Source organism: Rhinoraja longicauda, chromosome 10 (assembly GCF_053455715.1).
Source record: "Rhinoraja longicauda isolate Sanriku21f chromosome 10, sRhiLon1.1, whole genome shotgun sequence".
NCBI lineage: Eukaryota > Metazoa > Chordata > Chondrichthyes > Rajiformes > Arhynchobatidae > Rhinoraja > Rhinoraja longicauda.
Genome location: NC_135962.1, coordinates 8,582,188 through 8,605,975, shown reverse-complemented (window position 1 = coordinate 8,605,975; position 23,788 = coordinate 8,582,188). Strand labels below are relative to the sequence as shown.

The 23,788-nt window shown below is 43.1% G+C and overlaps 1 protein-coding gene across 1 annotated transcript; it reads left to right on the top strand.

The window, feature by feature from the left end:
* The first annotated feature begins 348 nt into the window (after window positions 1–348).
* knstrn (kinetochore localized astrin (SPAG5) binding protein) lies at window positions 349–22,858 on the top strand. The gene is made up of 9 exons (XM_078407071.1): window positions 349–427; window positions 2,600–2,787; window positions 5,318–5,480; window positions 9,916–9,963; window positions 10,654–10,753; window positions 12,187–12,301; window positions 13,475–13,536; window positions 17,377–17,451; window positions 22,218–22,858. Exons 2-9 carry the CDS (start codon window positions 2,694–2,696, stop codon window positions 22,356–22,358), a joined length of 798 nt encoding a protein of 265 aa, XP_078263197.1. The 5' UTR covers window positions 349–427; window positions 2,600–2,693; the 3' UTR covers window positions 22,359–22,858.
* Window positions 22,859–23,788: the final 930 nt, after the last annotated feature.

Below are 23,788 nucleotides of genomic sequence, written 5' to 3'. Positions count from 1 at the left end.
GCCGGCATCCTACACATGCGTGGTCGGGGGGAATGCCGGCAGCCGGTTGCCTGCGCCTGCGCTGACCGAGGTTCTCGCCGTTTGCTTGGCCAGATCTGTCAAACTGGATTTTTCCAGCCCCTTGCTTTTATTTTTTTTTAAATTAAAAATTGTGACAATTCCCCTCCCCCCCCCCCCCATAATTTAAAAGGGGAAAATATCTCGGATCGGGTAAGGATTTTCGAAGGAGGGTTAATTGCAGAGCTCGAAGGGGAAGTGAGGTCGCGGCGAGGAGGGCGGGTCTGTGCTTGAATCGTAAGGCGGCAGTTTCCAGAAGGGGTTTTGAAGGCAAGTGATGGCTGGCGCTGGAGCGGCGGCGGCGGCGGTGATGGCGACAGCGGGGTGTGAGGGGCTACTCCCCAAGGGGGGTCGTTAACATGGGTGGAAGGTTTGGTCCATATATAGTCGAGAGGGTTTTCGCCGCACGGCTGTTGGTGGGATGGGGGCGGGGGGGGGGGAATTGGTCCCTGGGTAGGGGCGTTAACGGGCTTGTGGATAAGAAGGCAAGTTGGTTTGCCACCTAAGCTGCCTGCTTTACCCCGAATGATGACGTATTCTTATCATAAAACTGCGCTCTCACGAATTCAGAATATTTAATCATATTTTGGCAAAGACAATGTTTTCCAGAGTACTTTTGAAAGGGCACACAAAAGTGTTTTCAACGGGTGTAAACGTTTGTGTTTTTGATGGAGTTATTATCTTTCCAATATTCGACTAAACCATTGAGAAAATGTCCGCAGATCTAAATTGAGATGGCACAGAAGGTGTGCTTAATTTCAGCGTGAAAAAGAAAATCAGTGCAGCACTGACCCTCTGGTTGAATTGAATTTATATTTTTGTCTGCACTCCTGTCTATCCTCTTCCTTCTGTATGTCGTTTTATAGTAGAGGCACAAGACTGTAGATGCGGGAATCTGGAGCAACAAACAGTATGTTGGAGGAACTCTGTATCTGTGATGGGGAAAGGAATCGATGACATTTTGAGTCAATCCTGAATCAGGATTTCGAACTGAAATGTTGACAATTTCTTCACTATCATACCTCCGCTCGATATTGCTTGACTGGTTGAGTTCCTCCAGCAAACTATTGGCGTTGTATAGCATTGTCCATGTGGGATGTTTATAAATACATCAAACCCTCGTTTTAACGGACCCTTTTATAATGGATTTCGTTTTTGCGGACGCACCTGCTGACACCAACCCGAATCACTGCCTATCCAGCTTTTCCAATGCCACCCCCTGGCTAGCAAGGTGCAGCAGCGAACCCATCTTCAACCACCGCAAGGTCCATTTGAGGCAGCGGCTGTTGTGGCTCACGTTGTAGCCCTTGGGGACAACACTTTCTGCAGGCCGCTGCCATTGACAGTATGCGTTCGGTCACTGGGGCGCCCTCCCCTCTCACCAACTGTTGCTCCTTTCTGTTGACCATTGCATTGTCCATTCAGACTCTCCTCTTCCCCCCAACCCACCCCCACTGCTAATTCCTCCTTTCCCCATTGTTTTGTTCACTCTGCCTCCTCCCCCTTCACCACCTTATCCTTCTCCGGTTGCTCTGTACACTCTGCCTCCACCGCCTCTTCCTCCCCTGGAGTCACCCACGTACTCCACCTTGGAAGCAGGGAGCGGACAAAGTGGCAACCGACAGGAAGAAGCAGCAGCTGGTGAGAAGAGAGGGAGCACCATTGTGACCGTATGTGTCCAGTCGGTGACAGCTGCCTCAACCTAATCATGCAGCATCTGATAAAGAAAGGCTCACTGGTTTGGTCCACCAGCACCGACACCTAGTTCTAAGGTGAAACAGCACAAAGTGCAGGGGTAACTCAGCAGACTGAATCATCTGAAGAAGGCTCCCAAAGTCACCTATCCATGTTCTCCAGCGATGCTGTCTGACATGCTGAGTTCTTCCAGCACTTTGTGTCCGTTTGTGTAATAACTGCAGTACCGACGTCATCTGCAGTTCTTTGTTTCAACTACATACAATGATAATACCATACTTGGTTATAGTGGATAATTGGCAATATTGGACCCAGCCTCATGGTTCATTTTTAGGAGGGTTTACTGTACATAAACGTGTCAGTTGCAAGAGAACTTATGATTTAATTGTGATATTTAAAACAGAAAATGCTGGAAACTCAGTAGGTTAGGAAACATTTGCAGAAAGAGAACAAAATTAATGTTGCAGATCCTCTGCCAGAATGGGACTGGTGAAGGGACTTCGATCTGCAAAGTTAATTGTTTGCCTTTCTCCTGATGTTGCTTAACCTGCTGAATGTTTCTGGCATTTTTTGTTTTTACTTCAGATTTGCAGCATCTGCAGTGTTTCAAATTTAATTTATGAGTGCAATGTTTAAGGAGCATTTAGACAAGCATTTAAAAAGGCAGGGAATGGAGAGGGATGGACACATTCAGGCAGATGTGCCATTCAAAATGGTGTCCTGGTTGGCATAGACGTTGTGGCCAAAGGGCTTGTTCCTATGCTGAAGTATTCCATGTATTTAATATCATTCATTGTAAAATAAGCATATTATTTGTTTGCAATAAAATGTTTTTTTATGCTCCCAGTGTCAACTAGGCGTTGCTAAAGACGTGCAATACGTCTGATTTTGCAGGCAAATTCACAGCAGAATATCTGCAATTGCCAATTCAACTTGGAAAAATGAGGAGATCTAAATTACCTGTTTACCAACCAAAACACACACATGCTGCCATCGCTCCATCGGTGGTTTCAACTGCCAGGGGGCTGAAAACAGGTAAACTGATTGCAAGTGTAGAATTCATAAGATAAATTCAAATATAACATGGTTTGATGCACCCATACACTTTTTGGTATGTAAAGTCCAGTTCCATCCAGGAATCGGTTAACTTCAATCCTTTCTGTCTTGAGGAATTCCTCTCATCTGTGGCACTTCTATCTCAATGATACTTTATTGTCACATGTACCTATGTACAGTGAAATGCTTTGATTTGCATACAACCCAGTAAAATCATTACTGAGGCATAATCTCACCGAGGCAGCACACAGGTTTCGCCACATTTGTGGCACCAACCAAGTTACCAAAGTTCACCGAATATTATTACACTGCATTTTGTAAACGACACTTAACAAATTGTTCTGAAGTACATATTTTCGAATCACTATATATGGTGTCTTGCATTTATATGGTTTCTTCAATTAGAAGCATAATTACAGAAGGTATGACTGAAAAACAACAACATCTACCTAGACAATACATATTTCTGCCCTATCTGCAATTGCCAATTTATTTTCTATCTCTTCTTCTGATCCACCCCTGGTTCTTCCATTTTTGCTCCCTTCATCCCCCCCCCCCCCCCCTTGGTTCTGTCCACCTCCTGCCCACACATATATATCACTGGTTCCCCTCACCCTTAATTCTATCTCCCTTTCATCTCTCCCCTCATAGTTTCCCTAATTCCTAGCACCACCCTCCATCAGCTATCTCCACTTTCACCCTCTTGTGCCTCTGCCTTATTCCATCTGCCCTTTTGTTTTTCACATCTCCTTCCATCCATCATTGGCCTGTGTAAAATTCCCAACTCCAGTTGTTCCCTGGTTGTTTCTGTTTGCCGCCATCTCACCTTTCTTCAGTCCACCAATCATGTAATGGCCTCTCCTTTTTCTACTGGCTCTCTTCACTCTCCACTCTGTCCTAATGCAGATCATTAACCTAAGATGGAAACAATTCCTTCCCTCCCACCTTCCCAGTTGTAGCCCAAATCCTCTAATGTTTTTTTTCTGATCCATAGACCAGTGACCACTTAAGCTTATCTACTTATCTGAGGGGTATATATTTAGATAGACGGGGCTGATTTGGGATAGACATCATGGTTTTGTACTTGAGCGATGGTATCTTACAAATCTGGTTTTTTTTGTGAAAAATTAACCAAAAGAGTTGAGTCAAAGCCATAGATGTTGTCTACCTGGACTTAAGCAAGGCATTTGACAACATTCCGCAGGATAGGCTGCTCTGGAAGATTAGATCGCATGGGATCCGGAGAGTCAGCCGACTGGATAGAGAATTGGTTTTGTGGAAGGAAGCCAAGGGTGAATGTGGAAGGTTGTTTATCAGACTAGAAACCTGTGACAAGTGGTGTGCCTCGGGGGTCCGTCCTGGGCCCCATTGCTGTTTGTGGTTTATATCAACGATTTGGAATGAGAATGTACATGGCATGATTAGTGAGTTTGCAGATGACACTAAAGTGGGTGGTATCATTGATAGCGACGATGGTTTCCAAAAATGACAGTAGGCTCTTGATCAGCTGGCCCAGTGGCTGAGGAATGGTTCATCGTGCTTAATGCAGGTATGTGCAAGGTGTTACATTTTGGGAAGTCAAACCAGGGCGGGACCTTCACAGTGAATTGCAGGGCCCTGGGAAGTGGTAGAGGGATCTAGGAGTGCACGCATATAGTTTCCTGAAAGTTCCATCACAGGTTCATAGGATGGTCAAGAAGGTTTTCACTACTTTGGCCTTCATCAGTCACGATATTGACTATTGACGTTAAGTGCTATGTTACAGGTGTACAATATGTTAGTGAGGCCACATTTTGAATATTGTGTTCAGTTTTGGTCACCCTGCTTTAGGAAGGATGGTAACCTGGAAAGAGTGCAGAGAAGATTTTTGAGGGCATTGCCAGGGCTGAAGGCCTGAGCTATAGGGAGAGGCTGAGCAGGCAAGGACTTTATTCCTTGGAGTGTAGGGGGATGAGGGGTAATCTTATAGAGGTGTATAAAATCATGAGGGGACTAGATAATGTGAAAGCACCGTGTCTTTTATCCAGAAGAGGTGAATCAAGAAACTGAGGACATAGGTTTAATATTACAGGGCAAAGATTTAATAGGAATTGAGGGGCATCTTTTTCACATAGAGTGGAGGGTGAATGAAATGAGCTGCCAGAGGAGGCAGTTGAGGCAGGTACTGTAACAACATTTTAAAAGATATTTGGACATGTACATGGATAATAAAGGTTTAGAGGGATGTGGACAAACGCAGCTAGATTTGACACCGAGAGGGAGCATCTTGGTTGGTATAAGCAAGTTGGGCCGAAAGACCAGTTTTCGTGCTGTATGACACTGACGTGGGGGGGGGGGGGGGGGGTCGTGATGGTTGGCATGTGGAGTAGGTGAGCACGTGATTTTAATATGATTTGGGTACAGTTTGTGTATTGGACAACATTTTAATTTGTTTTGTCAGGTGAACTCGATAGCTTGCTGCATATTTATTAATAATAACATATTTCGCCTTGCCATATCTCTATCCTAGAAAGTGATCATTTACAGCCTTCGGCAAAACGTTGCCATGTGACTCCAATTCTGGCAGAATTGGAGAAAAATTTACCTAAAAACTTCAACTTTTCACGTAAAATCTCAAGTGCAGTCACTTTCGAGGCAACGTCTAAACAGCGGAATGTGGCATTAAATAAAAGGTAAGGATTACCCTGTCATTTGAGTCAGCAACGAGAATTGCAAGTCTGAATACACGAACCATCCATGTATGTACTTTCAACTATAGATTTTTTTAAATCTATAGTTTTTTTAAAAACCTGTCCAAAGTTAACTCGCTATTTGCTAATTATGTCCAAAAAGGAAAAACATGAAGATTATTGGGTGAAACAATTCTGCTAGGATATAACTTTGGGGCAAAGTGGATGGATGCTTGCTAAAATTTATGCTGACGTGAATTTATATAAATCCAATATTGCCTTTTCACTTTGGCTATACTGCTTAATACAGTATAGTTATGGTTTCATCAAGTTTTGATCACTTGAAAGACGTCAAAATGTTGTGCCATTTTTGAACTTGAGATTGAAATAAATCATACTTAGTGCAATTAATAATTAGCTGGAGTAAATGGTACTTTTCATTTGGCATTTCCATAGAGAGAACTGTTTAGAAACATAGAAAATAGGTGCAGGAGTAGGCCATTTGGCCCTTCGAGTCTGCACCGCCGTTCAATATGATCATGGCTGATCATCCAACTCAGTATCCTGTACCTGCCTTCTCTCCATACCCCCTGATCCCTTTAGACACAAGGGCCACATCTAACTCCCTCTTAAATATAGCGAATGAACTGGCCTCAACTACCCTCTGTGGCAGAGAATTCCACAGATTCACCACTCTGTGTGAAAAATAACTTTCTCATCTCGGTCCTAAAAGATTTCCCCCTTATCCTTAAACTGTGACTCCTTGTTCTGGACTTCCCCAACATCGGGAACAATCTTCCTGCATCTAGCCTGTCCAAACCTTAAGAATTTTGTAAGTTTCTATAGGATCCCCCCTCAATCTTCTAAATTCCAGCGAGTACAAGCCGAGTCTATCCAGTCTTTCTTCAAATGAAAGTCCTGCCATCCCAGAAATCAATTTGGTGAACCTTCTCTGTACTCCCTCTATGGCAAGAATGTCTTTCCTCAGATTATGAGACCAAAACTGTACGCAATATTCCAGGTGTGGTCTCACCAATGCCCTGTACAACTGCAGCAGAACCTCCCTGCTCCTATACTCAAATCCCCTCGCTATGAATGCCAACATACCATTTGCTTTCTTCACTGCCTGCTGCACCTGCATGCCTACTTTCAATGACTGGTGTACCACGACACCCAGGTCTCGTTGCATCTCCCCTTTTCCTAATCGGCCACCATTCAGATAATAGTCTGCTTTCCTGTTCTTGCCACCAAAGTGGATAACCTCACATTTATCCACATTATACTGCATCTGCCATGCATTTGCCCACTCACCTAACCTATCCAAGTCACGTTGCAGCCTCTTAGCATCCTCCTCACAGCTAACACTGCCCCCCAGCTTCATGTCATCCGCAAACTTGGAGATGTTGCATTCAATTCCCTCGTCCAAATCATTAATATATATTGTAAATAGCTGGGGTCCCAGCACTGAGCCTTGCGGTACCCCACGAGTCACTGCCTGCCATTCTGAAAAGGACCCGTTTATTCCTACTCTTTGCTTCCTGTCTGCCAGCCAGTTCTCTATTCACATCAATACTGAACCCACAATACCGTGTGCTTTAAGTTTGTCCCTGACTCTTGTGCACTGTGACGAAGGTCTCGGGATAAGGCTAGAAGTCAGGTGCAACCTCCTCTCAAGCTGCAGCTTTATGCCAGCGAAGGTCTATGTAGCAGAAAACATCATGCATTAAAATAAAAGACACAAAGTGTTGGATTGTCAGTAACACAGCAGGTCAGGTAACAAGTTAGGTGTCAAGTTAGGAAAAGGGGAAGTACAAAGAGATCTGGGTGTTGTAGTTCATCAGTCACTGAAAGGAAGCATGCAGGTACAGCAGACAATGAAGAAAGCCAATGGAATGTTGGCCTTCTTAACAAGAGGAGTTGAGTATAGGAGCAAAGAGGTCCTTCTGCAGTTGTACAGGGCCCTAGTGAAACCACACCTGGAGGATTGTGTGCAGTTTTGGTCTCCAAACTTGAGGAAGGACATTCTTGCTATTGAGGGAGTGCAGTGTAGGTTCATGAGGTTAATTCCTGGAATGGCGGGACTGTCGTATGTTGAAAGACTGGGGCGACTGGGCTTGTATACTCTGGAATTTAGAAGGATGAGAGGGGATTTTATTGAAACATATAAGATTATTAAGGGATTGGACATGCTAGAGGCAGGAAACATGTTCCCGATGTTGGGGGAGTCCCAAACCAGGGGCCACAGTTTAAGAATAAGGGGTAGGCCATTTAGAACGGAGACGAGGAAAAACATTTTCACTCAGAGTTGTGAAGCTGTGGCATTCTCTGCCTCAGATCATTCCGAGTCAGCATGGATTTACGAAGGGGAAATCATGCTTGACAAATCTACTGGAATTTTTTGAGGATGTAACTAGGAAAATTGACAGAGGAGAGTCAGTGGATGTGGTGTACCTCGACTTTCAGAAAGCCTTCGACAAGGTCCCACATAGGAGATTAGTGGGCAAAATTAGGGCACATGGTATTGGGGGTAGGGTACTGACATGGATAGAAAATTGGTTGACAGACAGAAAGCAAAGAGTGGGGATAAATGGGTCCCTTTCGGAATGGCAGGCAGTGACCAGTGGGGTACCGCAAGGTTCGGTGCTGGGACCCCAGCTATTTACGATATACATTAATGACTTAGACGAAGGGATTAAAAGTACCATTAGCAAATTTGCAGATGATACTAAGCTGGGGGGTAGTGTGAATTGTGAGGAAGATGCAATAAGGCTGCAGGGTGACTTGGACAGGTTGTGTGAGTGGGCGGATACATGGCAGATGCAGTTTCATGTAGATAAGTGTGAGGTTATTCACTTTGGAAGTAAGAATAGAAAGGCAGATTATTATCTGAATGGTGTCAAGTTAGGAGGAGGGGGAGTTCAACGAGATCTGGGTGTCCTAGTGCATCAGTCAATGAAAGGAAGCATGCAGGTACAGCAGGCAGTGAAGAAAGCCAATGGAATGTTGGCCTTCGTAACAAGAGGAGTTGAGTATAGGAGCAAAGAGGTCCTTCTACAGTTGTACCGGGCCCTGGTGAGACCGCACCTGGAGTACTGTGTGCAGTTTTGGTCTCCAAATTTGAGGAAGGATATTCTTGCTATGGAGGGCGTGCAGCGTAGGTTCACTAGGTTAATTCCCGGAATGGCGGGACTGTCGTATGTTGAAAGGCTGGAGCGATTGGGCTTGTATACACTGGAATTTAGAAGGATGAGGGGGGATCTTATTGAAACATATAAGATAATTAGGGGATTGGACACATTAGAGGCAGGAAACATGTTCCCAATGTTGGGGGAGTCCAGAACAAGGGGCCACAGTTTAAGAATAAGGGGTAGGCTATTTAGAACGGAGATGAGGAAGAACTTTTTCAGTCAGAGAGTGGTGAAGGTGTGGAATTCTCTGCCTCAGAAGGCAGTGGAGGCCAGTTCGTTGGATGCTTTCAAGAGAGAGCTGGATAGAGCTCTTAAGGATAGCGGAGTGAGTGGGTATGGGGAGAAGGCAGGAACGGGGTACTGATTGAGAGTGATCAGCCATGATCGCATTGAATGGCAGTGCTGGCTCGAAGGGCTGAATGGCCTACTCCTGCACCTATTGTCTATTGTCTAGAAGGCAGTGGAGGCCAATTCTCTGGATGCTTTCAAGGGAGAGTTGGATAGAGCTCTTAATGTTAGCAGAGTCAAGGGATATGGGGAGAAGGCAGGATCGGGGTACTGATTGTGCATGATCAGCCATGATCACAGTGAACGGCGGTGCTGGCTCGAAGGGCCGAATGGCCTCCTGCACCTATTGCCTATTGTCCATCACTGGCATAACATAATAACATAGGTGGCGTTTCAGGTCACGATCCTCCTTCAAACTGATTGGGATGGCGGAGGGGGAGGAAGGAAAGCTTGACGTAAGGAGAGGCAGGATGTAGCCTGGCAAGTAATAGGTGGATGCAGATGGGGGGAGTTTTGGTAGGCAGATGGTTGGGCAAAGGCCACAGAGGAAAAGACAGAATGAGTGAAGCAGAAGGATTAATTCATTCCTAATTTGTGAGTTAACTAACTAAAAAGAGTTGCAAATTATGACGCTAGAGGAAGGAATATAGGTGGAAAGAGAAGGGATGGAGAAAAAAGGTGAGAGTCTAGATGGGACACGGGGGGGGGGGGGGGGGGGGAGAAAGGCAGAGAATAGAAGAAGAAGGAGGTAGGGGGGTTGGTAGTTACTAAAATTGGAGAATTCGATGTTGGACCTTGGGATCTGCTACCTGAGGTCTAATTGTGCTTGCTGAAGAATCCATGTTGTGAAAGTCATTGTAGCCAACTCTTCAGCTCAGATGGACTGGCAGGAACGCATTAAAAAAAATCACATTGGTGATGTGAGCTGTGGAGGTTTCTTTAAGTGCCTGTCTTTTTTTTAGAAAGAAAATTCCCCCGTTATCAAGGATGACTCGTGCCGACATGGAGAAGTAAGTTTTTGACTGTGGATTACTTTGAACAGCATGTTCCATTTGCTGGATTTTACCGTGATATATATGTAAAAGTTATAGAATTGGAGGGTTTAGTTTTGTATGTATGACTTTTGGAAGTGCTTTTTGGTCTGAGAATTTCCTGCAACTGTCCATACTCTGGATTAGAAATAAAATCAAATCCCTTTATTCCAACTTTTTTTCTATCGCTCGTGGACTTTTCTTCCCTCAGATGGGTACAATTACTGTTTAAAAGGTATTTGGGCAGGTAAATGGAGAGAAATGGATTAAAGATTATTATTATTATTATTGTTGCCATGTGTATTGATTGGACTAGCTCAGATAGACATCTTGGTCGACATGGTCATGTTGACCCAAGGTGCCGGTTTCAGTACTGTATGACTGACTCAATTAACTAGGTGTTCGAACTGTAGATATACATCACTTTTTCTATTACTGTCTCAGATTTTGTTTTGCACAAATGGCTTGGACCTTTAAGTACGATTTCCTAATTGTTTCATAAAAAGTAGCTGAAAGAGGAAGATAAGGAAGTGGGCATTATTAAACAAATTAATTTGTATATAACTATCAACATCATGAATCATGATCATTGCAATTTGAATATAAATCTTTGGTCTTGCTTCCTCATTGAACTCCTCACGAAAAAAATGCTGTGTTGCTTTTCTTCAGGTATATGGCCCTGAAAGTGGTCGAAGCAGAATTAAGGGACCAAAAGCAGTTATTGGAAGTTGCCCAGCAGCAATTAAAGCAGGAACTGAAAGTATCCAAGGTGAGATTGCCTGCCAGTTTGCAATGTTTACTCCTGCTTCAATCTTGAAACATTTTGAAGGTGTGAATTTTTATTTTCCACTGGTTATTGAATTGATGGTGTTTTGGGTTAGATTGCTTTTTGAAACTGTCAAAGTTCTAGAGATATTAAAAAAGCTTTGTCTTTCTGTGTCGTGTTTTCAAAAAACAATCCCTTTATTCACACTTTACTTTCTGCCATTCAGCCGACCATCTATCCGTACTAGTATCTTCCCCATAATACCATGGTCTCTCATCTTATTTGGCACCTTATGGTCTCGCATGCGGCACCTTATACAAGGCCTTTTGAAAAATCAAAGTAAACTTCCACTGACTCTCCTTTGTCTATCCTGTTATTTACTTCGCCAAAGTATTCTAACAGATTTGTCAGGCAAGATCTCCCCTTCAGATGAGTGTGGGAATAGCCCAGTTAGAAAGGAAAAAGTGGTGTTGATGAAGATTCTAGCTGCAGGTGCGGAAAATAAATTGTTGTGTGATTGCAAGGTTATGAGTTGACTCGGAGACGGAGTCGAAATGAGGCTGAATTGGTCAGAGGTGGGGGAGGTGAGATGTGCCTGTGAAGTAAACGACAAGATTAGTTTTTGACAAGCACCAAAAATGGTGAATGACGTTAGGACCAAGGTTGAGACAAGGAGGACGGTATACTTAATAATAATAATAATAATAATAATATTCATTTATTGTCATTGCAACGAGTACAACGAAATTAAAAAATAGCCAATCCTGACGGTGCGTACAAACATATATGCAATAAATGCAAAAACAAATAAATACAATTATATTAAGTACAAAGATTTTTTACAGTTGCCTAGTGCAGAAGGTCGTGTTCAGTTCTCGTATGGCCCTGGGGTAAAAACTGTTCTTAAGTCTGTTTGTTCGGGATTTGATCGACCTGAAACGTCGACCAGAGGGCAGATGAACAAACAGACGGTGGCCGGGGTGGGATGGATCTTTTATTATTTTGCCTGCTCTACTGAGGCAGCGTAGGCTGAACAGGTGCTCCAGGGAGGGCAGTGAGCAGCCGATGATCTTCTGGGCCGTTGTGATGACCCTCTGAAGGGCCTTCCTGTCCTTTTCTGAGCAGCTGGCATACCATGTGGTTATACAGTATGCCAGCACACAGAAATGGGATATCTTTTGTGACTGATCATAGCCTGAGCAACAGAAACCTCTGGTTTCAAATGGGATAAATTAGGAAATTGACTGTTCAAGAACATAATGGAAGATATTTGTGAGCATTCTTTGTGACGGTACTGTGGCAAATAGTTCTGTTTCAAATAGTTAATTTTTAATAATTAAAACTTTCATTGATCAGACTATTATCTCCATTAATAACTATCTTCTGTCCCTGACAGTACGAATACTATTTGACTTTTTTTCATTTATTATTAACAGGATGAATTAAGTGATTACATGATTAAGAACAAGAATTTGCAATCTGGAAATGAAGCATTGAGCAAGAGGTTACAGGATTGTACAGTGTTACTGGAGAATAACATGATTGACCCTGGTAAGACTTGCCAGATATGCAATTGCTATTACAATTGTATTCTAGGTTTACTTATACAGTAGGAAGCCATTAGGCTAGTGCTGTCTTCCAACAGAAAAAAATGTACGAATCTTGTTTTCCCCCTACTAATATCTCTCATTTATTTTCTCTTTTGTACACATCAATTGCTTTATTTTAGTTTGAATCATTTGCTCATCTATACCAAAGGGCAATTTACATCACCATATAAGCTTTCAACCTATCTTTGGCAATGAAAGAAAACGTGTGCACCCTGGAGGAGGCCAAATGTGTTTCAGGAAATGTTTACCAATTTCTCATAGGCAATACCCGAGTATCCAAGGTGGAATCCAATCCACTGGAATCAAATGTGGATCCCCGGAGCAGTGAAGCTCTGCCACCCATCAAGATATAATTAACTTTGAAATAAGTGCATAGAAAAACTGTTTGCTGTTTCAGCTGGGGTAAAATGCAACTACTGTAAAAACATCTTCATATGTTGTAATCCCACATAACCACAATTTTACAGGGTCAGTACATATAGACCAGTTAAGCTTTCCTGGATGATGTGTAAGAAAGCGTTCTGATTTCATTCTTAAATTTCAGATTTTGCAAGCATTTATTATCTTATTATCTTATCTTATCTTATTTATTATATTAGCTTATTTATTATATTATATTATCTTATATTATATTATCTTAGTTTTGTGTCTCAGATTACCTTGTTCCGGATCAAATACAGTGTTAAAATTAAGACCGTAATATCTGGTTAGGTCTACTTGCCTCATTCAATATAAAATGTTCTTTGGGGGTGGGTTGCTAATTCATTTGAACTCTTGATATTTTCCTTGATAAATGAGCATAGAGAGAAATATCAAGTTTTGCCTCCTTTTTCCAAATGTGCTCATAGTGGATTTATATAATGCTGACTGCCGCACTGTAGCATTTTACCTTCTCTGGTGTCACATTCAGACAAAACACTGAGTGAAATCTCTTCAACTACGCATTCAATTGATTGTCTCATTCCTCTTCAGGATGACTTGTTCTTTCCAATATTTCTTTCTCCTGAACTCTTCATGAGCGTGGTCAACTTCTTTAACAAGAACCTGAAAATTAAAAATTGTAAATTGTATTCTGTGTACCATACATCCTATTTCAACTTGCGCACTCTCGCAGTTTCAGCTGATAAAATGATTGAAGACCAAGAGCAAACAAGGGCAAGTCGAAGGGACACGATGGTAAGAGACATTTTGTGTTCAGTTGGTGTGCAGCGAAAAAATAAAAAGTATTCTCGGCATGAGGTTGCATAATTAGGTCTTTTTTTTGGTGATCAGCAGAGTAGAAGAATTAATTTAGATTAATTTACAAGGTGTGTGTCTGAATTTTTCACTCATCCATAATTGTCACTGAGAACCTAGTGATGATGGTCCATTAACGTAAGCTGCACAGGTGCTATCCCTGTACCATTTGATAGGTAGTTCAAGATTTAGACCCAATGGCAGTGAGGGAACAGCAATTATATTTCCAAGTCAAAATAGTGCGGAATTAGAAAGCAACATCTGGGAAGGGGTTTCCATCCGCTGATGTGATAGAAGTCACAGGTTTGAGACATGCTGTTGGCAAAGCCTGGGCCATTTGTAAATGGAGCACACTGCAGCCATGGTATGCTGTGATAGGAGCAAAGGTTTAGGCTGGTGGATAGGTTGTCAAATACTTTGAACGTTTGAGATGGCAGTAAATTTAAGACTTGTGGATGTTGTGGTTTAAACGGTTCGGGTCAGAACAAAATACATGAATGTTTTTGGCAATATTAATGTTCATATTCAAGTATGGCGTACAGCTTTTGGTTAAATTCTATTTGTCAGCTGTCCCACGAGTCAGTTCACTGATGTGTCCCTAATCAGGGATAAATCTGGCATAGAGACTAGGGGATGTTTTAATGTGCCTTTCAGATTTTTAGTCAATAAACCAATGACTCGCCAATAAGAGAGGCCTATTTGTATCTACAATAAAAAAGAACATGTTGGAAATACTCAAGAACCTGTAAGGGGGGAGAATCAGTCAAAGGATGAAGACCTGCATCTCCACCTAAAACATTATTAGTCTGATCGCTGTTCACAAACGGGAGTTATGTCTGATTCTCCGTGGGATCCATCCTTTTCAATGATTTTGGGATGAAGTGATGTACATCCAGTGAGCATCTTTTTTAGAATTGTGTAGTGATTATTGGGCAATACATTGGATCTGAGGATGAGTTGCTTACATCCTGCTTGAGGTGATCAGGAGCAGTGTGGGAATTACAGACATTCAATGATGGGGCAGGTGATGCCGGGGGGGGGGGGTAGTGTGTGAGGTGATGCTATCTTTCTGCCATTTATGAAGGGCTTCTGTGTGCTCTGGATCCCTTGACTTGGTTCTCAATCCCATCATTTGAGTGGTCATAGGCCAGGAACTGCCAAGAATTGGGACAGATGCTTGGTAGAAACATCATTTTACAAAGGAAAAAAACATCCTGTTACAAGGGAAATAACACAAAATGTTGGAATAACTCTGACATTATCCCTGAAGAACACAAATGGGTGACAATTCGGGTTGGGACCCTTTCAGACTGAATGGAGGAGTGGAGGGAATGAAAGCTAGAAGAGTGGCGGGGCATGACAAACCATGGCAAGTCACAGGTGAACACAGGCAAAGTGGGGGATGAGGGTACGGGGTGGTATTTGATAGGCAGATAGTTGGACAAAGGCCAGAGAGGAATACACGCAAATGTGAGGCAAAGGGATTAGAAGGTTGGGGCGCCACAGTAGAGCAGCGAAAGAGTTGCTGTCTTACAGCGCCAGAGACCCGAGTTAAATCCTGACCATGGGTGCTGTCAGTCTGCAGTTTGTACGTTCTCTCCATACCCACATAGGTTTTCCCCAGGTGCTTCAGTTTCCTTCCACATTCCAAAGATGTACAGGTTTGTAGGTTAATTGGGTCCAGTAAAATTACAACGTTGTCCCTAGTGTATAGGACCTTGCTGGTATACGGGGAGTACTGATTGGTGCAGTCTCCGTGGACCGAAGGCCCTGTTTCCGATCTGTATCTCTAAACTTCAGTTGCAAATTGTGAAGATAGAGGATTGATGAGATGCGAATTGTACCGCTTGCGGAAGGAATGTAGGGGAGAGATAAGTGCAAGGTTAGCCAGGGCTCAGGGAGTGGGGGGGGGGGGATTTATAGGGGGGTGTTTTGCAGAGGTTACCTAAAGTTGTATAATTCAACGTTCAACTATTGGGTTCGAAGCTACCCAAGCGCAATATGAGGTGCTGTTCATTCAGTTTGTATTTGGCCTCCCTCTGACAAGAAAGGTCAGTATGGGAAGGGGAGTAAAAAATTGTTGGCATCGGGAGTTTCTTCGGGCCTCAGCGGACCGAGAGCAAATGCCCAGCAAAACGGTCGCCAAGTCTGCACTTGGTCCTGTTGATGTACAGGAGGCCACATCAAGAACACTGGATGTTGTTTCCGAGGTTGGCGGTGGTGCACCTCTGTCTCACTTGGAAGGATGGAGGCAAGGGAGGAGGTATCGGGACATGTGTTGCAAGGTAAAGTACCCGGAGAGGGGGTGGTTTGGGTGGGAGTGAACCAAGGTGTTGCAGAGGGAGCGGTCTTTGCGGAAGGTGGATATGGGTGGAGATGGTAAGATGTGAATAGTAGTGGGATTATGTTCAAGGTGCTGGAAATATCGGAGGATTATGTGTTGGATGTGGAGAGTGATGACATGAATGGCAAAGACCAAGGGGAACTCCATCTGTCTTGTGCTGGTGCTGGGGAGGTGGGTAGCACGAGCAGAGGTACAGGACACAGAGGATATCCATTTATTGCCAGGAGAGGGGAAAGCATCTATATATATATTATATATTACTAATAATCTCATCTTGTATATTTGTGGGTGTGTTTGTTAGTAGGTTTGTGGATATATTTGTTTTTGAAATACAGCCAAAAAGATACACGATAGCACAACAATTTTAGGCCCACCTTACTCACCGTTGTCCCGGGGTTCAAATATTTGTTATATTTTAACATGTTTTCATTTTTTAAACTTTAAAAATCACTTTTTAAATGAAGTTTTTTAAAAATCACCTCTCCATTTACCCTGGCCGTCAGCCGCACCTGCCTCCATTATCGACGTCACAATGGCGCGTGCACAGTTGGGAGCTCGGAGGGGGGAGGGACCCGCCCGATTAACAAGACTGGCGGCCAATCGGGGTTAGGAGAGCTCTCCTGCTGCTTCCCGCCCGGGGAGGGTGAGTGGCTCCCTCTCCCCCCTCGCCTGCCCCCGGCCATGGGGGAGTTTTAAAGGGGGGATGATGTGGGTGAGGGGGGAGGGGGGAAGAGAGGAACTGCGGGGCGGTAATGGCAATCAGGAGAGGTTTGGACCCAATGTGCAGTTGTGAGCTCGGAGGGGGGCGGGACCCACCCAAGTGATGGGAGTGGCGGCCAACTGGGGGGGAGCGGTGTGTGAGGAGCTGCCTGCCGGGAGGTGTAGTCCACGCTCTCACCTGGCCCTAGCGCCCCGGACCATGACCGCACTACAACCCCCAGCGGACATACACACACACACACACACCCCTCCAGGGTAATAATAAAAATACTAATGGTATTATTATAATAATACTTAAAATATTATAATGTAAGAATATATAATGTTATATTGTATATCTATTAATATATATTAATCTCTTGCAGGGGTGGAGGATGTGGGGGGTCTGACTGATGCCCGGGTTGAGGGGGGATGGGGTGGGGGGAGGGGGGGGGATAAGGGGGGATGAGGGGACATGGAGTGGGTGAGTCGGGGAATGGGGGGGTTGGGGAGGGGAGGGTGCTAGACCAATGCAGGAGAGCTTTGGGCCCCACCCTGTTCTAGTGTTTACTAAAGAGGGGATCATGGTTGTCCTTGAATGGAAGGATATATTTACCCAAGCCATGTATAGATATTACTTTTTTCAAGAGGTTTATGTACAGCTAAACACCAATATTCGAAGGGGCGAACTGCTTGTACTGTTTGATCTTAAAAACTCTGTAATCTGTTGGATTCAGGCACTTGTGGAGAATCTCCAAACGGAATTAGAAAAATGGGGAAGTAACTTAATGGAGAAGAGGGAGATGTTCCAGGTAAGAATCCTATGATATCTCTACAGTAAAGTTGAATGTTATCCTTTATATATTACTTCACAAAGTTTAACTGTGCTGAAAATCTGATGTATATTACACAAAAATCCAGAGACATCAGCATTTTGTGAATTGTGGGGAAATCTGTACTGATGAATCAGTTCATGGAGGCATAAGCGGAGAAACGCGCCCTTCGGTCCAACTTGTCTATGCTGTCACAGACACCCCATCTACACTAGTTTTATCTGCCCACGTTTGTCTCGTATCCGTCTAACCCTTTGTCTTTTAAATGTCGTTGCAGTGCTTGCCTCAACTAGCTTCTCTGGCAGTTTGTTCTGTACCCACCATCCTCTGTGTGAATTTGAAAGTTTTACCAAGTCTGAAAGATTCAGAGAATTATAGGCTACAATGGAGTGTATATCTGGTAAAAAACTGAAAGTCTACTATTCTGAAATCCCAATAATTTGGCTTCTCGCTTCCCTGGTAATATTTGTTGCACTCCTCTTCAAATCGCCACGGATGCAATCGGTCAAAGTCCCGAAAACACCAAAATGAAAATGTCAGCCCACTATTACACGTCCACTGGATATTAATCATTGGTTAATTAGACCATATCTTTCCCAAGTCCCAAAATGTGCTGCAATCTGTCAAAGTCCCGAAAACACCAAATCATGCTCGTGTTATTCTAGTTACTCGCAAAGTTGTTTGAGGAGTGAATTCCGAAGGAGTGTGCCAAAATTGTTTTAACAAGTTTAGCTTTTAAAGCTATGCTACAGAGTATTGACCTGAATTTTCACTTAACAGAGAACTTAAGGGCCTGTCCCACTTAGGCGATTTTTTAGGCGACTGCCGGCGACTGTCAAAGTCATAGCAGATCGCCGAAATTTTCTTTTACCCGACGATCCTGATCTGATAAGGGGACTAGAGGTAAAAGAGCCATTAGGAGGCAGTGATCACGACATGATAAGTTTTACTCTGCAAATGGAAAGGCAGAAGGGAAAATCGGAAGTGTCAGTATTACAGTATAGCAAAGGGGATTACAGAGGCATGAGGCAGGAGCTGGCCAAAATTGACTGGAAGGAGGCCCTATCAGGGAAGACGGTAGAACAGCAATGGCAGGTATTCCTGGGAATAATGCAGAGGTTGCAGGATCAATTTATCCCAAAGAGGCGGAAGGACTCTAAGGGGAGTAAGAGACACCTGTGGCTGACAAGGGATGTCAAGGACAGCATAAATATTAAGGAGAGGAAGTATAACATAGCAAAGAAGAGTGGGAAGACAGAGGATTGGGACTCTTTTAAAGAGCAACAAAAGTTAACTAAAAAGGCAATACGGGGAGAAAAGATGAGGTATGAGGGTAAACTAGCCAATAATATAAAGGAGGATAGAAAAAGTTTTTTTAGGTACGTGAAGAGGAAAAAAATAGTCAAGGCAAATGTGGGTCCCTTGAAGACAGAAGCAGGGGAATTTATTATGGGGAGCAAAGAAATGGCAGACGAGTTAAACCGTTACTTTGGATCTGTCTTCACTGAGGAAGATGCACACAATCTCCCAAATGTTCTAGGGGCCGGAGAACCTAGGGTGATGGAGGAACTGAAGGAAATCCACATTAGGCAGGAAATGGCTTTGGGTAGACTGATGGGACTGAAGGCTGATAAATCCCCAGGGCCTGATGGTCTGCATCCCAGGATACTTAAAGGAGGTGGCTCTAGAAATAGTGGAAGCATTGGAGATCATTTTTCAATGTTCTATAGATTCAGGATCAGTTCCTGTGGATTGGAGGATAGCAAATGTTATCCCACTTTTTAAGAAAGGAGGGAGAGAGAAAACGGGTAATTATAGACCAGTTAGTCTGACATCAGTGGTGGGGAAGATGCTGGAGTCAATTATAAAAGACGAAATTGCTGAGCATTTGGATAGCAGTAACAGGATCATTCCGAGTCAGCATGGATTTACGAAGGGGAAATCATGCTTTTCAAATCTACTGGAATTTTTTGAGGATGTAACTAGGAAAATTGACAGGGGAGAGTCAGTGGATGTGGTGTACCTTGGCTTTCAGAAAGCCTTTGACAAGGTCCCACATAGGAGATTAGTGGGCAAAATTAGAGCACATGGTATTGGGGGTAGGGTACTGACATGGATAGAAAATTGGTTGACAGACAGAAAGCAAAGAGTGGGGATAAATGGGTCCCTTTCGGAATGGCAGGCAGTGACCAGTGGGGTACCGCAAGGTTCGGTGCTGGGACCCCAGCTATTTACGATATACATTAATGACTTAGATGAAGGGATTAAAAGTACCATTAGCAAATTTGCAGATGATACTAAGCTGGGGGGTAGTGTGAATTGTGAGGAAGATGCAATAAGGCTGCAGGGTGACGAGGACAGGTTGTGTGAGTGGGCGGATACATGGCAGATGCAGTTTAATGTAGATAAGTGTGAGGTTATTCACTTTGGAAGTAAGAATAGAAAGGCAGATTATTATCTGAATGGTGTCAAGTTAGGAAGAGGGGATGTTCAACGAGATCTGGGTGTCCTAGTGCATCAGTCACTGAAAGGAAGCATGCAGGTAGAGCAGGCAGTAAAGAAAGCCAATGGAATGTTGGCCTTCATAACAAGAGGAGTTGAGTATAGGAGCAAAGAGGTCCTTCTACAGTTGTACCGGGCTCTGGTGAGACCGCACCTGGTGTACTGTGTGCAGTTTTGGTCTCCAAATTTGAGGAAGGATATTCTTGCTATTGAGGGCGTGCAGCGTAGGTTCACTAGGTTAATTCCCGGAATGGCGGGACTGTCGTATGTTGAAAGGCTGGAGCAATTAGGCTTGTATACACTGGAATTTAGAAGGATGAGGGGGGATCTTATTGAAACATATAAGATAATTAGGGGATTGGACACATTAGAGGCAGGAAACATGTTCCCAATGTTGAGGGAGTCCAGAACAAGGGGCCACAGTTTAAGAATAAGGGGTAGGCCATTTAGAACGGAGATGAGGAAGAACTTTTTCAGTCAGAGAGTGGTGAAGGTGTGGAATTCTCTGCCTCAGAAGGCAGTGGAGGCCAGTTCGTTGGATGCTTTCAAGAGAGAGCTGGATAGAGCTCTTAAGGATAGCAGAGTGAGGGGGTATGGGGAGAAGGCAGGAACGGGGTACTGATTGAGAGTGATCAGCCATGATCGCATTGAATGGCGGTGCTGGCTCGAAGGGCTGAATGGCCTACTCCTGCACCTATTGTCTATTGACAATGACCACGACAATGCCGAGTCAGGTCGAGATTACACCGTCTTCGGAAACATCGTGAAATTCCCACACTGTCAATGCTTCTCCGGCGTCCTAATTTTCGCAGGAATCACTGACAAGTCGGTAAGTGCTTGAGAGTTTTGAAATATAACATCTTGCCCGGGTTACTTGAAAACCAAGCTTCACGGTAACAAGGCATAAACTGGATTGACTTCCAGTTTACTAATAGCAGTATTAAGAAATTTAATTTTAAAAGTGGTTAAATGGATTTTTGTGAATAGTGTGTGGGCATTCTTTGAAAATGTACGGGAGATGCATGTCTGGTTTCTGGGTTGCATATCTGGGTTGGGAGCCTACTTTAAATGTAATGGCTGATGGCCATAAACATCGCAAAAATTCCCCCACTTACCTGACCCTCAAACTGTCGCCTCAATCTACCTGTCAAATGTCCTGACGGTAAATAAATTGGTTAAACACAAGTATTTTATGGTATCTTGAAATGACTTTACTTATTTTAATATTATGTGCTTCTAAATGCATCTAAGAGAACCCAGCAAACCTGGGGACAGCATTAGACAGCGCCCGCAATAAACAACGATACCTGGCGACAAGCCAACTGTCGCCGAGAAATTTCACTCCAGTTGATTTCTCAGCGACGTGCTGAGATCCACTATGATTCTTGGAAGACTCCTCAAAAACATGCCCACGACACCCAGGCGAACTGTCGGCGATAGCCTAGTCACCGGCAGTTGCCTTAAAATCGCCTAAGTGGGATAGGCCCTATAATTTGATCTCAGCGCTTCAAGATTTATTACAGCAATGATAAAATTGAACTGCACTAATGTCTTAAATTGTATTGAAAAGGAGGTGCCTTTGGTGCACAACAGTGTTAAGTGCTTGGGTTGGGCAAACTGGAAGGGTCTCATTTTAGGACTTGGGAGAGATGTAGTCTAATTAACCAATGATTAATATCCAGTGTGTAATAGTGGGCTGACATTTCATTTCGGAATGATCTTAAATGGCCAATTACAAAATAATTTTACACCTGTGAACTGCGAGCATCCTTGACTTTTCTTTCACCAGTACGTGACTTGGCATGCACACGGATTAAAGGGACAGTTACTTTGTTCCTTCATTGTGCCATCATATAATAGTGGAAGAAAGTAACAATATTCCCTTCTATTAGCAGAGAATCGTCATAATTGTAACCATACGAGTAATTTTTGACATCCTGTGTTTGATTCCAGCTGAGCAATTGTTTTCCGATGTTGACAATCATCAGGGCTCACTGGAGAATTATAATGGAAGCTAAGTGTTTGCCTATTGTCAATGTTGTCAATCGCACTGTGGTACTGCTGAGATTTTGAGGAGTTCTCTGCTGTTCATTTGGGAAACTGAAGAAACAACAATTAAATCGCTTTTAGAAATCAGCCGTAATTCAAAAACATTCACAGCTGTGCATAATTTATATTGACTTTGTTTTGAAATGGATTCTGAATTTGAAATGTTTACTTTATTCTATTTTTCTTGTCAATAGGAGATGAGGCTGAAGTTGCAGATTGCCAAGGAAGAGAGTAATAAAATTGTAGAAGAAATGGACTTGTTCAAGCAAGAGGTGGAGGAGTGGAGACTCACTTTAGGTCAATTTAAACTTATTTTAGATCAGGATGTTGAATGATCTGAACATCACGATTACAATGAACAATTTTAAATGTGTTTTGAAAATGTATATGCTTGAAAGAACGGTACAGAAGGCAAAGAATGAAGATGATGGAGAACTAGGTACTTATGGATCAAAATGTTTTCTCTTCGATCTGAATCCGCGCAAGCAACTCTGCTTTCTTTGGTTGTGTTTTAAACGTTGTTTTGTGGAAGTTGTACCTATTTGACATGCCGATTGATAATGGACACAAAATGCTGGAGTAACTCTGGGTCAGGCAGCATCTTTTGAAAAAAGAAGAGGGTGACGCTTCAGGTCGAGACCCTTCTTCAGGCTGAGATTCACGGGAGAGAGAAAAACAAGAGGTATGAAAAGGTACAGAACAAATCTGAGCTGGCAACGATGACCCAGGAAAAGTGGATGAGGTGATAACAAAGCATGACGACTAGGGTGGGGGAGGGACAGAGAGAGGGAGGGAATGCAAGGGTTACTTGAAATTAGAGAAATTAATATTTATATTGCTGGATTGTATGCTGCCCAAGTGCTGGAATGTCACCTGTGCCTTTTTTCCAAAGATGCTGCCTGACTTGCTGAGTGATTCCAGCAATTTGGGACTATCTTGGGTGTAAACCAGCATCTGCAGTTCCTTCCCACACACTGATATTGAATTCAGATATTAATGAATTTATGTACTGTGGATTGCTTGAAGTAGAATTTCGGAGTTTTCCATCCACAAATCATCCTTTGCTTCAATTAGTCATATTAAGTTAGATAAACCAATTTGCATCACCTACCTGATTGAAAGTCCTTTTCCTCCATGAGGTTTGCCTTCTTTTTAATGTGAGATGCAGGTGTGAGTTTTATCCCTTGGGTTTTTCAGCTTAACTTCCTTGGGAGCATGTTTATTCACACAAGGTGTAGATAATTCGCAAGCTCCTGGATCAAATTAAAAATTCAATGCAATGCCTGAAGAAGCTTCAGTTGACTAAAGTCAGGAAGAACAAGTCCAATATATATTTGGAGCCATGGTTTAACCATGACAAGTGTTCTATGCAGTTCAAATGCTGGTATCATTGCAGTGTGTGTTCAAATTCTACGCCAGAGGCACAAGTCAAATACAATATTGGAAATCTTCAGCTGAAGCTACTGCAAACTTCAGCTGAATTATTGGATTTAATTTGTCTTGGTTGATGTCAAAAAGTTTTTAGGAAAGCAGACGATATATCCCAATGACTTGGGCAATATTTGTAGCTCCATGAACATAACCAAATAGATTGACTGGTTGTTGTTACATTGCTGTTTGTGTAAGCTTGCTTGTGAAAATTGGGTTTGGTTTCATAGTTTGCACAGGTGCAAATGTCAATATTGTGTCAAAATAGTTAAATTTAATCTGATTCCGGTGGCCATTTAATCACAGATTCCCACCCTGAAACTTTTCCTGGTGTTAA

Coding starts and splice junctions, on each gene's coding strand:
- knstrn (XM_078407071.1), top strand. CDS start 2,694: ATGAGGAGATCTAAATTACCTGTTTACCAACCAAAACACACACATGCT. Junction 5,481..9,915: donor AATGTGGCATTAAATAAAAG/GTAAGGATTACC, acceptor TCTTTTTTTTAG/AAAGAAAATTCCCCCGTTAT. Junction 13,537..17,376: donor CAAGTCGAAGGGACACGATG/GTAAGAGACATT, acceptor TGTTGGATTCAG/GCACTTGTGGAGAATCTCCA.